Source organism: Etheostoma cragini, chromosome 2 (genome assembly GCF_013103735.1).
Source record: "Etheostoma cragini isolate CJK2018 chromosome 2, CSU_Ecrag_1.0, whole genome shotgun sequence".
Lineage (NCBI taxonomy): Eukaryota > Metazoa > Chordata > Actinopteri > Perciformes > Percidae > Etheostoma > Etheostoma cragini.
In genome coordinates, this window is record NC_048408.1 from 24,329,819 (window position 1) to 24,347,135 (window position 17,317).

Below are 17,317 nucleotides of genomic sequence, written 5' to 3' on the forward strand. Positions count from 1 at the left end.
CACACACACACACAGCCATTTCTCCACTCAAAACGCTCCTCTCTCCATTATCTCTCTGCTGCCATTTTGTTCATATATTCTTGTCATATACAGCATTAACATATTATATTGATATTCTATTCTACATGTTACATTGCTGTAGTGTACAATGTAGTTGTACTATGTTCTGTTATATTGCTGCACTATAACATACAGCCATGTTGCTGTACTATACTGTCTATCATGTTATGTTTTCCTATAGTAATATTACACTACTGCATCTTATACTATATAATATCTCCAATATAATTTCTCCAACTGTATCATGATGTACATAATATCATATATATACTGTATATATGCAGCTATAAACAGCTGCTTCAGAGTCCAGAAAGAGGGGCGAGAGAGGGGAGAGAGTATAATATATACTGTATATATATATATATATTATACTCTCTCCCCTCTCTCGCCCCTCTTTCTGGACTCTGAAGTAGCTGTTTCTTTTTGTACATAGCATCTTTTTGCACACAAACTCTGGACTCTGAAGCTGACAATGAAGCTGACTTTTCATGTATTATTACATGTAAATTATTACATTGACTCTTGCAGTCTATCATATTATAATTATACAGACCAACACTGAGTATGATAACTTAATTATACCATATATTAGTCTGTACAATGTTTAAGTAGTAGGCCCCATGACTCTGATGCTATTGATTACACTACTCTCACTTCATCAGCAGCGCTTATTGTCTATAAATACTCTGGGTAGTTTCTGTTTTATTCTGTTCTGTTTTACTTTTTACTTTAGGCTCCCTCTTACTATTTATTTCTGTTATTTTCTATAATTATCTGCATTTATTTCTGTTGTACAGCTGCAACATCTTGTTCTCTGACTCCCATGCACTCATACTGCCATCTACTGGTGAGAGGGTAAACATCCTTAACATGCTCAGTGGGTAACAGGTCCGGTGATGCTGGCCATGCAAGGACTGGGAGGTTTTCAGCTTCTAGGAACTGTGTACAGATCCTTGTAACATGGGACTGAGCATTATCATGCTGCAACATGAGGGGATGGGCGTCGATGAATGGCACAACAATGGGCCTCAGGATCTGGTCACGGTATCTCTGTGCATTCAAAATGTCATCAATAAAATGCACCTGTGTTTGTAATCCATAACACATGCCTGCCCACACCATATCCCCACCGCCACCATGGGCCACTCAATCAACAATGTTAACATCAGCAAACGGATCCATCACACAACGCCATACACGCTGTTTGCCATCTGCCCTGTACAGTGCAGACCGGAATTCATTCGTGAAGCATCACCTCTCCAAAGCGCCAGACAAAATCAAACGTTAACATTGGCCCACTTGAATCAGTTACAATAACAAACTGCTGTCAGGTCGAGACACCGTTGAGGATGACGAGCATGCAGATGAGCTTCCCTGAGACGGTTTCTGATAGTTTGTGTGGTTATGTAAACCCATTGTGCTGGATGTGGAGGTCCTGAGCTGGTGTGGTTACACATGGTCTGCGGGTTGTGAGGCAGGTTCGGTGTCCTGCCAAATTCTCTGAAACACCTTTGGAGACAGCTTATGATAGAGAAATGAACATTTATATCACATGCAACAACTCTGGTGGACATTCCTGCAGCCAGCATGCCAATTTCATGCTCCCTCAAAACTTGGGGGCTCTGTGGCATTGTGCTTTGTGGTTAAACTATACATTTTAGAGTGGCCGGCCAAAATACCAGCAACATTTTCATTGTTTTTAGTGAATGGTTTGGGGAATTTTGTGTCTCTTTGGTGCTTCCACAACATGCAAACTTAAAACAAAAACGTCCATGCTGTTTTGAGCTTCCCATTGTCTCCGGGTGAGCTGTTCAAAATCTGTAGGGCTTTTTTCGGTCATCAGCCGAAACAACAACAACATATTTTTGCATGCTAGCAGTTAGCCCTGTCAAAAAATAGGACGTTGTCTGGAAAATATGTTTAAAAAAAAAATTAAAAACCATGTAAACCCATTCTAGTACAACCTCAAAATACAATTATGAACCTAAAAAGGAGCATAACATGGGAACTTTAAATACTTCATCTGTCTAGAATTCTTCATTTCTGACCTAATGTTACAGGCCTATGTTGTTATTTTAGTTTTAAGAACTTCTTCTACTTTTTCATTATTCAGTTCAAAATGAAATTCGCAACAACAAAAAATTAAATTAAAGTGAAAAAGGAAAACAAAAGTTAAATAGCGGGCCAATTTTAGTTTGTGCTAATTGATTCATGTCATTATTTTGTTTTGACCGAAACAATCTAGAGTCATAACCTCATGTTTGAAAGACAGACACGTGACCCGGAAGTATATCAAAATAAAAGCCGTGTGTATGATATCGCTCACTGGTCCACTGAGTGAGTGAGTAATGTCGGACACCGCTCTAGACATCACCATGGAAACAAGGGGCACGTTCAAGCAGTGTGCAACAGGGTATGTTTTCTCTCGTTTGGTTGGTGTGTCTTTCGTTTAGTGCATAGACCATTAACAGCCTATGACATTGAACACATTAAAACTAGATAGTAGCTGTCTCGCAGGTTATATCCAATCAGCAGAGACGGTAACTCAAAAAAAAAGGCAGGCTTGTGCACACAACAGGACGTTCAATACACCACCATTTTTTTAAAGATTATTTTTGGGGGCATTTTAGGTCTTTATTTCCACAGGACGGATGAAGAAGTGAGAGGAGGGTGTGAGTGAGAGAAGGGGAGAGAGAGGGAGAATGACACGCAGCAAACTTCTATAAATGTGCGCCTGCTCTACCAACTGAACCCGGCCACACCACCATTTCAGTTTTGAACGTGTTGCTACGTTTTGTCAGGGCTGAATGTGACCGTGGTCCACAGCAAACTGAGGCTGCCTTGGCAGGTTGAGGACTACTGTGAAGATACCCCCTTTTGTGACCTGTCATCATGGCAAAGCACCTTTTGTAGAAACCCAGGCTACAGATAAGGTAGGCTATATTGGTTAACGATATAATTAGTTTGTGTGGCTGCGTCAATCATTCATAATTTGCCTAGCAGGAACATTCTCTGGAACATGTATGTAGGCCTTCCATAAAGAGATTCTATGTCCAGAAATGCAATAATTGGTTGGTCAAGCAGAAATTTTTATTAGACGTGTGAAGAAGTGAGTTTGATTTGGATTTCAATACATTTATGATTAGCTTAGTAGATTTATGTGGTGGGCAAAACCATGGAAGAAAACATGGAGCATAGAATTGTGTATTAAAACCAGGGCTGTAGTATTCGAGTCCCGTCTTGGATTGAAGTCCAGACTCAAGACAGTTTTTTCTATGGTCTCGGACTTGTCTCGGACTCGCTAGTATTTGGACTCTGACTTGTCTCGGCCACTTGTCTTGCCAAATATGGCTTTTGGTCTCGACCAAGTCCAGGTGCGTTTATCCAGGTGGACTCGAACCTTTTTGAATACAGCCTTGTGTCAGATTTTTCCTCTCTTGTCTTTCAAACCAAGGATTTGAATCTGATCCTCTCCAAAATGTGCCAAAATTAGATTAGATTAGATTAGATTATACTTTATTCATCCCACGACGGGGAAATTTTGTTGTTACAGTAGCAGCATTTTTCATTAACAGCAAAAAACAATAACACACAAACAAGTAAGCACGAAAGAAATACAAGGCAAGAAATACAAGGCAAGAAATACAGGCAATAAATAGACAGTGAAAATATGGTAGACTGAGTAAGTAAAATGCCGTCAAACAAAAGGAATTTTAAAGTGCGGTTGCCATGATAAGAGAAACAATATTGCAGTATAAGTGACGTTAAAAATTAAGTTGAATGTGTAATTAGAGATAGATAAATGTATGTCTGGTAGAATATGCATCTGTTAACACACTGGTAAAGTCTGTAGTTGATTGTTATGTTACTAACACATTGTAGAAGCGGGACCAAGTGTGCACAAATGCAGGTCAAAAATACTCAGGTGCAAGACACAATATACTTTGCTGCAGGGCACATAGCATGTCTGCACACTGTTAGGCTCCAAATAGTCTCACAGTGCCCAGCCTTTCTCTGCATCACTGGCTGATCTGGCTTCACCGCTTAGGGGGGGAAAACGCTCTGGCTTGTTTGTAATTTTTATCATGTTTAACTGTGCACAGCTGCTTCAGAAGCTACAGTATGAGACCAGCAATGTAACTGGCTGAGAGAGTATTTGATAATCGTCACACCCGCTCATCTATATTCACCTTTTGCATATTGCACTGCTACACATACATGTACCAAAATAGAAGGTGTGTGTGTGTGCATGGAGACACCCGCACGTCTAGTGCACCTTGCATTCATGATTCTAATTTCAACCAAAGTACAAAATATTATTATTTTTTTGTGTGTGAACATGTTTGTGCATATGTGAATAAAATATGCAATACTTATTAAAAGCTCAGCGTGTCACAACATTTTAAGTTACAAGATAAAAGATGAATGTGTTAATGTATAGATTTGCTCTGTAACACCACAGTAAATTTAAATGCTGCATTACTTCTTTATACCAACAGAGGGAGACATCTACCTCTTGTTGTAAAGCATTAAAGTGCCCATATTATGAAGAAATCACTTTTTGTGGGATTTATGGTGTTATTTTATGTCTCTGGTGCTTCCACACGCATGCAAACTTCAACTTCGGGAGCTGTTCAAAATCTGCACGGCTTTCTCCTTCACTAGCTGAGATGAGGTGGCTAACCATAGTACATAAGGTAGAGCTACCATGCTAGCTCATTCTCATTGCCAAAATACTGCTACAATACACACTAGTTTACCATAATCTACAAAAGAACTACTTCCATGTCCCTGTTCTGCAGATATTCCACTTCATTTAGAAGAAGTCTCCCAGCTAATCCTGCCTTGTACTGACCAAAGTTGTAAAAGAGTTATCTAGCTGATGTGATCTTCTCTAGCTACTGAGCATGTGCAACTCCCAACAAAGATATTATAGAAGTGAGATGTCTCACTCTGTAGCTAAAACAGAGACGTAAATACACAGGGTGAAAAGAGGAGCTGCAGCAATGTGCAGTACAACAAAAATATATATATATTTTTTTTTAAATGGAACCATGTAAACCTATTCTGGTACAACCTCAAAAAATACAATTTATGAACCTGAAAATGAACACAATTTGGACGCTTTAAAGTATGCAGGGGGTGATGGACAAGGATATAACTGTTCAACAAATTGTTAACACAAATGTAACTTAGTTGTTGTAAGAGGCATAGAGTAAAAGTATTTGGATTATGTAAGTATGTATGTGTAGTTTTGTTTATCCTTATCTATCTGGTGTGCTCATCGCTCTGATTAACAAACCGTCTGTCCTCAAGGCTCTGCACCAAAAGAGAAGAAAAAACGTCCTGCAGAGCAGATAAGACTAACTCAAACAGAACATGAACTACAACAGAAGTGGTTTAATGACACAATGGCCTGGGGTCCAGTGATGTGTCATGGCCAAATCCTCAGCTAATGAACCAAAGGAGGGGGGTTGTGTGTGTGTAGCAGAAACTGAGGGTGTAATTGGCCCACTATTAAATATCAGAGTTCAGCTGTAGGTCCTATTAAAACAGCCTTAGGGAAACATCAGTCTAACCAGAGTCATGAGACCAAATTCATCCGCACACGAGGCTGTGTATACAACCACACCCTAACACACACATAGTAACACAGATAAGGTGTAGTGTGGTGGCACTCAGGTCTGTGTAGACTATACTAAACAACTTACATTTCTTATTTCTCTAATACCTCTATTTCCTATTCCCCCAATATAATATTTGCAATCAATTCAGTGTGTTCCGAGGCAGGGGGGGGGGCCTTTTCTGCCAAAGGTCCGCCGTCGGGTTGGTGTGTGAGAGCCACACATCCATGAGCCACTGGCTTGTGTAAGTATGCTTAGTCTCACAGCACAATGGTTTTAACTTGATAAAAGCAGTGTTACACTCTAAGGATAATATCCTAATATTGTATTGCTTTTTTAATGGCTTTTACATTTCATTTAAATGTCAAACTAAATGTTGTTGTTGGACTACGTAGCCATACTGAAAGATTACTGTTATTATGGAGGTTATGTTAGTTGTATAACAGACTTAAAGGGCTTTTAAAAAGCAGTTATTTTTCAAAGAAAGATAAATTAAAGGTTGTATTCAACGATCCTGTAATGAAGGGATAAATGACTTTCAAACAGTCAAGTTATTTTTTATAATCAAGATTGTTCATTTCCCTGCCACAAAAGGGGAAACAACAAAACCGGTATTGGCTATCGGCCAAATTGTTATTATGAAGAGTTATTATTTTGATACTCGATTTGTGGACAAAGTAAAAATGTTGATTGCGGTTGCCCTGGTAGCTCATACTTAGGCTCAGTCCTTACCGCAGTGGTCCGGGTTCAACTATAGACGATTTAGAACAGAGAGACCCAACTCAGTGGTTTCCTCTATCTGTGTCACGTGGTTTTTGCCACAGCCACATCTCATTACAACAATAGCAACAGGTCATGAGTGTATTGATTCCAAAGGGAGAAAACTGATCGTGACCGATTCTTTCGCCCCATAGTTACCAAAGTGAACATTGGACCCATTTGTCACAAGCCACATACCAACCGAACATTCTGACACTTAAATGGCGTTGTTCAAAGAGACCTGCTTCTGTCTCAACAACAAACTTGTGGTTTAGCTGTGTAAATACCTAATGTTAGCAAAAGAAAATATAACTAAATTATGCAGATATAACTTTACATCCATCACACATCCACATGACACTATTAAATTGAAGTATTTAAATAGTTGATTTCAGTCAACTGTGGTTACATGTACTGTACATTTCACCATAACCTGAGTAAAAAAATATTCACTTCAAAAAATTGTTTGATCAAAATCAATGTGTTCAAGGAAACCCACACTGAGTAATCCTATTGTTAATATACCGTAGATAAACCCAATTTAACACACGCACACACACACAGGCCACACATGGTACGGTGCAACTTGAGGACAAAATGTTCTGCCCCTCTCTGCCTCTGTAAACGAAGGCTTTCTTATGTTTCAGAGACCACTGGGGATATATTTTTCTGCTCCCTGCTTTTGCCGCCCATCTTCTTTGTAGGATACCGCGGGAGGCTGGTGTGTGTGTGTGTGTGTGTGTGTGTGTGTGTGTGTGTGTGTGTGTGTGTGTGTGTGTGTGTGTGTGTGTGTGTGTGTGTGTGTGTGTGTGTGTGTGTGTGTGTGTGTGTGTGTGTGTGTGTGTGTGTGTGTGTGTGTCCTGAAACAGTCAGAGGGATGTCGTTCATGCAGTCTCTCCATTTTGGGATCAGGGCAGGAAGTGGGCTCAACAGAGGAAACATGACCTCTCTCCCTCCTCCCTCCTTCCCTCCCTCCCTCTATCCTCTTACTTTTTTCTTGTATTCTCTCTTCCTCCCTTTGTCTGTCCCTCCCCCAGTCTCTGGCTTCCCATTCACAGGGTCATTTCTGGCTTTTTTTGGTTGCAGAGATCCGGTATACGCTATTGTATGTGTATGTGTGTGGACCTTGAATTACATTCTACTCACTTCCTGTGTGAATAAAATATTAACTATGTGATTTCTGAAACAACGCTAAAACTTTGGTCTAGTTGTTTCTGGGCTCCCTCCCTTTCTCTTGAGACTTGCGGTCTGTTATGTATCAGAGCTCCTCTGATTAAAAGCCAAAGCAAAGGTCAGACTCTGCTGGGTAACGGAGATATCACCCGACTTCAGCTTCGCTCTTATGCCCAGCGGTCTGATAGCTCTGGCTGATGAGCTTCATATTACAATATGTGGTGAAAGCCTACAGTTAGCCCCCCAGGTTATACATTAGTATGACCTCAACTATAATGCCCCAGGACTTATTCCATATATCCATATTTGAATTTATATTTTCTCTCCTTCATGAAATCAAAACATGTATTAAAATCCTCTGCGTTCTTGCGTTCTCTCTCTATTACCCATCTCTGCCGATCTTTATACCACTTTTCACATTCCAACACAGAATGTCTTAACCTCTTGCTTTGCCATATACAAACACACACAGGCGCCCACACTGAGAAAATAAAGAAACAGCATGTCAGCAAACAGCAGTGTATTTCACCACAGAGCACAGAGCCAAGGCACTGGGAAACAAAAACAAAAGCAGAAGACCTCCCTCTTCTCATTCTCAGCCTTCATCCTGCTTGCCTCAAAAAGTGTTTCAATTTGTTTCATTTTCCCAGACGTTTTCCTTTCTGGTTGTTTTCTCTCGGATGCCTCCAGTGCAATGACGACACTTAAAAAAACTTGTGTGTGTGGAAAAGGTAGGTTAGTTAACGACAAATGTTACAGCAACGTTACATTTACATTTACAGTTACAGTGATACTGTTAGACAGAGTGGTGTTTGTATTGTAAGATTACCACATTACACACAGCGTCAGTTAAATACTTACAGTATTCTATGTACAAGACATTTGAACATGCACAAAACGGGGCCATAATTCACTATGCAAACACACACAAATACATACAAATTACACAATTTAATACAGTATTATAATAACGAGTGTGGAAGTGCTCATGACTCGCCTCATTTCACTTCAAGGCCATTTGGACTTAATACTCAGGGTGGGAGCAGCCCAGCTGTTTCCTACTGCTGCGTACCAAATCATGCAAATGTTGGGAATCACATCAACATTCTCATTTAATAAATTCTCCACTTGAAAACAGGTTAGAAAGACAATGATTTGAAACAATCCGAAGGGTTGAAAGGATTTCGAAGATACATGTTTCTGGTTGGCTGTCAGGTATGCATCAATCACATAACAGGACATCTCAGACAGAGTTCTGGTAAACAGTTTAACCAGCATTATATATATACATCAGGGCACAAGTTATAATAATCCATAGCAACAGTACTTGTTACTTTTAACCTCTTGGTTACTGTTTTTGGCCACTCTGAGGCCTGTACTACGAAGACAGATTTGGCATTAATGAGGTAACTTCAGGTTCAACCCAGGCTGAAAAGCCAGTTTTCTGTATCACAACGGTGGATTACTTGTTAACGGGTTAAATCGCCATGGTAACTTATTCTGAACACCTAACCTGGTCGGGAGGAGGTTATATTGGAGATTAGAGATCAACCGATGTAAAAGCACCGCTTTCTGACCTATCAATACTCGATTAATAACGGCGTCACCGTTCTTAGAAGATCAGCTTGAGCTCGGTGTGCGGATAGAGAGAGGTGCGCTCATAACAGTTAAAACATTTAGAGACTGACAACCCCGTTAACATTCCCTGATGGGTATTTTTAGGAAAGATAAAGATTTTAATCAGAGGGAATTACGTATAGGCTATTTGTAGTCTTCTTGAGCCTTGTGTTGCGAATGCGCACTTCGGTGTGAATGATGCTTTTCTACTTTTGATTTGCTCTGACGATCGCTCACCACTGCCAGGGTTGCAACTGAAATAATGGGCTAAAGCAATGACGGTTGCACAAGGAAAGCACAACTGTAGTTATGGTCAGATCTTGTGCTTGACTGATGAGGAAGTGAAATTGATAAGTGTTGTGATTTACACATTTACAACGTTGGCTTTTTTGCCAGCTTTCCTCCCTGTTTGTAGGGAAGCGACTGTATTGCGTTTTGACTGTAAAATCGTGTCTGCGTTTTTCATATTTGTATAGAATTACAGTTTGCTCTTCTTATGTAAAATAAGTGGCTCTGGTAGATGTTTGCGGTTGGTCATTATGTGCAACACCGTAGATTTTATGTGAGCGTGTGCGGCGCTGGATTGGGAAATCCTGGGTTGATTGAACTAGTTGTGAACCACCGTCGCAACATTGATTAGAACTCTTTAGCTGATAACTGCTCCACTGTGTTCGCCAGATGACTGATAACTGTGTCTGTCTGTTCCTGAGCAGGTAGTGTGAAGTGGGTTTAGTAGAACATTTTTGCTGAAAGCAACTGCCATGGGTTTGAGTGAACCAAGTTGCTGGCCATAACACCAAAAACAATAAGCTGACATGCGCTGTACATCTGAGGGGATAAATAGTAATAATACCCTGTAGGTTCATCACTACAAACGACCACTTTCACATAAAGACAGTTACAGTCATTTTTTTCTCTCCATCCAAACATATTTACTAGTGCAGCTTAAAAATGTCAGAAAATAGTGAACATAATTCCTTAGTCTCTAGGTCTTTAAATTCCTTGCTTTGCCTAACAAACAGTCCGAAATTCAAACACATTCAATTTACAATAATATAACACCAAAAAAACAGCAAACCGTCAGATTTGAGAAATGGGAACTAGCAATAAAAGTAATTGATCAACATTTTACTTGTCTGTCAATCGATTGATCAACAAACTGTTGCAGCACTCGACCTTACCAATTGTTTAACTGACTATAAAACTAACTTCATAAAAATGGATGACAATGTGTTTCTCTGGTATTAACCTGGTGATAATAGATTCCTGTCCTGATTTTAAAAAAATTCATTGTGTATCATATATAACAATTTATATAAGTGTTTTTGTTCAATCTGGTTTGTTTCACTTGTTTTGGGCGAGTCTTCTAGGACTTCCCACCCTGACTGCTACAGAAGTCCAAAATGGCCACCGGCAACATGGGAACACGGGCATTTACAGTTCAACCCCGTCATTCTCTGATGTTCCCTTCATGTTCACAGGACAAAGGAGTGAGTAGTGTAACCGCATATGAAATTCCTCTTGTAAAGGGGATGCTTATTATAGTTGAGTCTAGGCTATTGTGGTTCTTCTCCTGGGAATATGTGGGAAATAGTAGAAAAGCATATGGATAGAGATGAACCATAATTCATGCAAGACCAGGATCTGTGTGTCTTTAAACTAAGAGACTCTAATTTGACCTTCTACTGTTTCTGCTGGAGAGGGAGGAGACAAACAATCTATCTGTTGAGCTGGAGAGGAAAGTTATGGGATAAGAGTGATAAGATTTGCTATCTGCAGCTGTTCCCTTGTATGATGGCGAGAGCAGGAGAATAAACACGAGAAAGGGAGGAGAGGGAAAGATAGAGAGAAAAGGAAGCACAGGAGAAAACGGAGCACAAGGGAGACTCATCTCTTTCCTCTGTTAAAGTTCATTGACAGGAACACTTGTGCAACCTTATCACATAACACGGCATATGACTAGTATGAGCCCAAACCCTCACCCTCTCCCTCTGTCACGTGGACATTGGGACGAGGCATTCTTCAGCTCTAAACTTTCTGGTCTTTCCTTTCTCTCTTCCTTTTATTTCAGCTGGCAACCGGCTGACTTTTATGTCTAGTGTCAGAGTTTTCATTCATATATACTGTGTGTATATCTGAGAAAAAAACACTTTCAGTGCTCATGTCATGTAGTTGGTGCTTTTCTCTATTCTTTTTCTTCTTGTTTTTTTTAAAAAAAATTCTCACCCGTTTATGAAGGTGAGAACACTTAAGAGCTACAAGAAGGCGACTGTCTTTCCAGCGTACACACATTTATACAGGTTAAATGCAGGGTCTAGTCCTCTGTGGCCCTCACAGGTTCCACAGGGGCCAAACACTCACATCAGGGCTCCACAGGTTCAGAGTTTAGTAAAATCCACTTACTGCTCCACAGGTCAGTGTTAATATGCACTCGTGGGCAGTAGTGTCCTCCAGGCATGGATTCATAGCTGGTTTCACAGTTTACAGTCAGAGACGTCGTCGTCTGCAGCGTGAAGGTCACTGCAGCATGATATCTTTGAGGTTTTCCTGCAGGATGGTGTCCTTCACAGCGTGAAAGACAAAGCGGATATTCTCTGTGTCTACTGCAGTGGTGAAGTGGTGGAAGAGTGGCTTCCCACGGTTTCTCCTCTTACGGCTGAATGACTGCACCAGGAAAGCCTGGAAGAAGCAGAGTATGGACACTTAAATAACCACGTTACAGTCAGCTTTCTGCTGTAAGCTGATTTCTTAAACATCAGAGTCTTGGCCTGACAACCAGTTTTATAATCTGATTTTCTATATGTGCGCATGAGCATGACAAACACTTTAGACTGAGAAGGGATCACTGTGGGGCAGCAGGATGAAAGGTGAAAAGATTGTTCAAAAGTAGCATTACATCCTCATATTCAGAATATTAATTAATAACATCCAAATGCATACAATAACAGGCAAGTAAAGTTTATAGAGCTGAGCATTGGAATATTTGTAAAATTCAGACCAATTTGCATTGACAGAAAAGTCGTGCGCTTCCTCAATTCAGAGTTTGTCATTTCTCCTCTCACTGCAACCCTTCTTAAACGCACTCCCTATAAAAGTCAAGAAGCCTCGTAGCACATCACTACTACATTTAGAATCAGTAAGAAGTGGATCCCAAGCAATGTAATGACCTGCTAAGTGTAAAGGCACGTTTAAAGTGACAGGTTACTTAAATATGCTGCATGTAAAGTGTTTTTAAAGTAGCGTTAATTGCAAGTCACTTAAATACAAACAAGGCAATGACTAATTCAAGACAGGTGTGTACAACAGATCAGGCGCGTAAACTCTCAAACAGCCACAAGGGGCACGTAAAGGGAATAAAGGGAAACACAGAGAGTCAGACTTAATAACTCTAACAATGTATTATCTAGTAGAGGGAACATGAATACCAGAAAACAACAGCTGTGTTAGGAGAGCATTGATTGCTGAGCCTGTCAATAAAAAAACATCTTGGCGCACTATCTTCCTTTCTTTTTATTGGCCTTGAAAAATATCTTTCCCAAAGAGGGATTGATTACACAGATTGATTGCTTCAATGGTGCACTAATTTTTAGCTGATTTGTATTTTTAAGGTTGAATGCCCAACACCTGCTATCTTTGTTTGAATCATCTTGATTTCTTGAGTGCATGTGAACACAACGTGTGTGTGTGTGTGTGTGTGTGTGTGTGTGTGTGTGTGTGTGTGTGTGTGTGTGTGTGTGTGTGTGTGTGTGTGTGTTCGTGTGTGTGTGTTCGTGTGTTCGTGTGTGTGTACCTGTACGTCCTCAAGCCTGCGGTGATCCCCTCTGAACTCTGGAAAGTTCTTACGGATGTCCACAGTGCGAATCTTTTCCACCAGCAGGTCTGTTTTGTTGAGGAACAGGATGATAGACACGTTGAGGAAGAGCTTGTTGTTGACGATTGTCTCAAAAATATTCATGCTCTCCACCAAACGGTTTGTCCTCCGATCCTCCATCAAGACCTGGAATCACACACACACACATAATTATCCTTTGGGTTTTTTTCAGGTTTTATCTGAGCACCAATTAGGGATTCAGTCATCATCATATGACTGTTGATTTGAACCGGAGCCACGTCTGAGGGAAAAATCAAGTTTCCTCAGCCTGCCACAAAGAGACCTTTGTGTAAATCTCAAATGTTGTGTCTCTCTGATGTTTCGTTTCCATTTTGTATTTCTAAAAGTCAAGATAATAATGATCAGACTGACTCGGCTCTAACCAACATCAGCGTGTCATGGTCAGAAGTGTCTTACCTGATCGTACTCTGACGATGAAACCATGAAGAGTATCGATGTGATCCCGTCGAAACACTGAAACCATTTCTGCCTCTGGGACCTCTGCCCTCCGACATCAACCATTTTGAAAGGAATCTTTTTGATAACAAAGTCGTGCTCGACTATGCCTTTTGTTGCCTTCCTCGCAAACAAAATGTCCTGCTTGCTTGGGATATAGTTCTGAGAAAAGAGAAATAAAACATGATCTCACAAGTTGAAAGAGGTGAAGAAATGCAAAGTCAACTTGAGATTTAATGAGTCACTGTGACTCACCAGTTGACCAATACGATCCAAGCTATCCAGGAAGTATTTGACCGACTCACTCTGCAGGAGACAAGAAAAAAAAAATCCATTACAGACACAAAGTCTGTGCCAAAGGCATAAGTAACGTAAGGAAGTATGGACAGTTTCAGTTGGTTTTTGTGTGCGTCCACGACCACCAGCAAGGACCATATTTGTATTGTAAAGACATTGGTTACTGTTGGCAATTTATTCAATTTATTTAAACCCATTTTAACAAAGTCAATTTTTTTATAGCGAGATTAACGTTCTTTTTGGCCCTAGAAACTTTGGAGTTTTTTTTACATGCTGTTGCAACAACTAGTAATGTTAGAAAAACTACAACACCACACCGGATCTAGCTAGACTGGAAACAAAACAACAGACACACACTTGTTTGGGCATGCGAGCCGGCCAAAGACTAGTAATGTTACTTTTTGAGTGGATTGCGAGCGTGAGACGGCAAAATGGATGTAAATAAGATTCTGAATGGAAAGTTCACTTTTTAAAAGTTGCCAAATGGTTCCATTGACAAGACCAAAGAGATCAGTGTGTTTTGTCGATGTGAACTGAGCTATCATCGCAACACGTCCAGTCTGAAATACTACCAAGCAAAGCTGTGTGCTATTTTTTTCACCCTTTTATTGATGGACAGTGTTACTTTGTGTGAGAGATTATTTGCTCCAAGTGTGAATGACTGTTCTATGTTTGAATGTTAGGTGTGAAATTGAACCCTACAGTAGGCTATCTGCCAATGTTGTTTTCAATTTTAATAAAAACATTTGCACAAAGGACGCTGATCCACTTTTCCATGTTGATAAGAGAATTAAAAGGAGAAAAAATAATTGGACAAAAAGAAATCAAGGGACATTTAGAATAGACAAAAATGTGCGATTAATTGCGAGTTAACTATGACATTAATGTGATTAATCGCGATAAAATATTTGAATCGTTTGACAGCACTAGCACCAATTAACCAGCAAATTTGTATTTCTGTGTATTTATTTTGTGTAATTGTGGAGAGATGTTAGTCCCACTTGTGAGGTGTAGGTCAGTTAAATATCACAAGTTGCATATCCATAATATGCATATTAAAGCTGTATATTTGTCTTTTTAAGGAAGAGGACAAGTAGCCTATTTGAAGAACAATGAATCACCGTAGATACATGTGGAACTCAAAATGTTAAAGGTGCTGTAAGTAGGATTGTGAAAATCGATAATTTCTGAGTCCCCTCCCCCTTTCTGCTAAAGCCCAAACGGTCTCCTAAGCCCCTCCCCACACAAGGGCGAATTAATGCATGTGCCTGAGCAGTGATTGACACGCAGTTAGCCTTGACATTATTCTCTGAAATCCCTAAAGAAAATGAATTTTGGTGACTTTACAAGAACTTTACTTCTAGGGCACAATGATACCTATAAATCATAAATAGTCTTTACTTTGAATTGATGCTGTACAATAAAGTTTTTTCAGGCAGTTGAAAATCAGTCAGCATATTCTTGAAACTTGAGTTGTGTAGTTGTATCAGAGTGAACATCAAGTCTGCAATCTTTTCTATCAATGCTTTGCTGTTGTTGAGCAAATTGATTTTCATACTGATCAAAATGAATGGATTAAAGTCAACCAGACGCCTAAAACAAACGGCAAAGATACAGTCCGTTTCATAAAGCACCCCCACATGGTTTGCAAAATGTTTTTCTGTGAAGTTAAGTGTGTGTGTGTGGTTTATAGTAAATGGGCTAACACTGAAACATTAGTTTTACAATTCTTCTTTATATGTTTTAAACAGAATCTCTCTCTCTCTCTCTCTCTCTCTCTCTCTCTCTATCTCTCTTAGACACAAACACATTCAACAGGAAACAGCTGTGTGTGTGAAAACAGTGGGGAGAGATATGGGGGAGGGAGGGATTAGCAAATCAGACAGAGCACAGTTAAAAAGTCTTTTTAGCACATCACACAAACACAAACACACACCCACACAGACACACACACCTACACACTTGGGCCAAACTACAATTTACCATTATTCTTCTTTGAACCGCAAACTTTGCAGATTTGTTTCTGTCACACGGAGTGACCAGAATCAGTAAAAACTCTTCATGTGGCTGTTAAATGACTGTCCCTGACATGTCGCGTAACAACCAGGGAAAGCGACCTTGTGACCCCTTGACCCCCACCGCTGACCCACAGTGTCACAGCAATAGGAAACACAAAGCCAGGGGACTCTGATTGGTTCAGCTGGACGTGAACAAGAGGAGGGACTGGTTGGAGAGAAAAGCAGGGAGAGGGGAATTCCCGGGGATGAAGGGATCCGCAAACCCAGACAGAGACACACACACGAGCAAGCACACACACACACACACACACACACACACATACACACACACACACACAAAGATCATTTCAACAGACACTTTAACTCAGAAGAGTCCATTCAATCAGCAGATATGAACCAGCATCATGCAGGCTCTGTGTGTGTGTGTGTGTGTGTGTGTTTTAGAGGGTGTGTGTGATTGAGTAAGGCTGGAGGAATGTCTCCATTCATGGCTTGTATGGACAGATTAAGGGCTTTATTACAGCAAAGACCTGAAAAAGCTCACATTCTGTTGTGTGTGTGTGTGTGTGTGTGTGTGTGTGTGTGTGTGTGTGTGTGTGTGGCCACAGGTACAGTATATGTATGCCACTTGTGTTTTGACTGGGTGTGACACAATGTTTTGACTGCTGCAGCCCTGTCACATTGTATAATATATATAATGAAAGTAAACATCTTGGGTTGTAAATAGTAATAATAATCTTTTCATTATCAATTAATCTGATTAATCATTTAGACTGCAAAATGTTAGGAAATAGTGACAAATATCCATCACAATAACACTGTTTTGTGTTTTTTTTGTGTGTAAATTATCAAAACTGCTGAGTATACTGTACTCTGTGGTTCAGGTTCTGAAAGCAGTTACTTGTCTGCAATTCTCGAAAAAGTCTAACAAATCTCTTGTAGAATCTTTTACTTCCTGTTTAAGAAAAGAGAAAATAGAGGAACGTAAAAGTTATAACTCAAACTGTCTGTTATGAACTATGAGTTTACAGACAGACCTTCTAGTTTAACTTTGACCTCCTGTGCTTGCTGCATGCTCACAGTTTTTATACTGGTTTAGATCATCTGGTTTCTTGACCAGATGCACTTTGTTCTGCTGATGTTGTTTTGCCAGAGAACACTGTTGTCAAAAGTAATAGAAATGATGGCAAAAATAAGACTGAAGATGTAACAAAACTAAAAAATGTTCTATAATTTAATGTTTATTAATACTATGGTATATTGGCATATTTGGTTGTTATGGGAACACTATTCAGTCCGTTACACCCATAATCACACACTCACACATGAGGATGCTAGAAAAGAATGGTAGAAACACAACACCCAAACCCAGATGTGGGGATACACAGAAAAAGATATTCTATTCTGTAAATACTTGTAGAGGAAGTTACATATTGTACATA

At 39.9% G+C, this 17,317-nt stretch overlaps 1 protein-coding gene across 2 annotated transcripts in view; it reads right to left on the reverse strand.

Moving 5' to 3' along the window:
• Window positions 1-8,121: 8,121 nt before the first annotated feature.
• Window positions 8,122-17,317, reverse strand: part of gna12a (guanine nucleotide binding protein (G protein) alpha 12a) — a 21,245-nt gene continuing 12,049 nt past the window's right edge. For both annotated transcript variants that reach the window (XM_034893739.1, XM_034893735.1), the window contains 4 exons: window positions 13,816-13,866; window positions 13,522-13,722; window positions 13,024-13,230; window positions 8,122-11,912 (listed from right to left, as the gene is read on the reverse strand). In XM_034893739.1, the coding sequence (XP_034749630.1) occupies window positions 11,751-11,912; window positions 13,024-13,230; window positions 13,522-13,722; window positions 13,816-13,866 (621 nt within the window). In that variant the 3' untranslated portion in view covers window positions 8,122-11,750. The remainder of the gene's footprint in view (window positions 11,913-13,023; window positions 13,231-13,521; window positions 13,723-13,815; window positions 13,867-17,317) is intronic.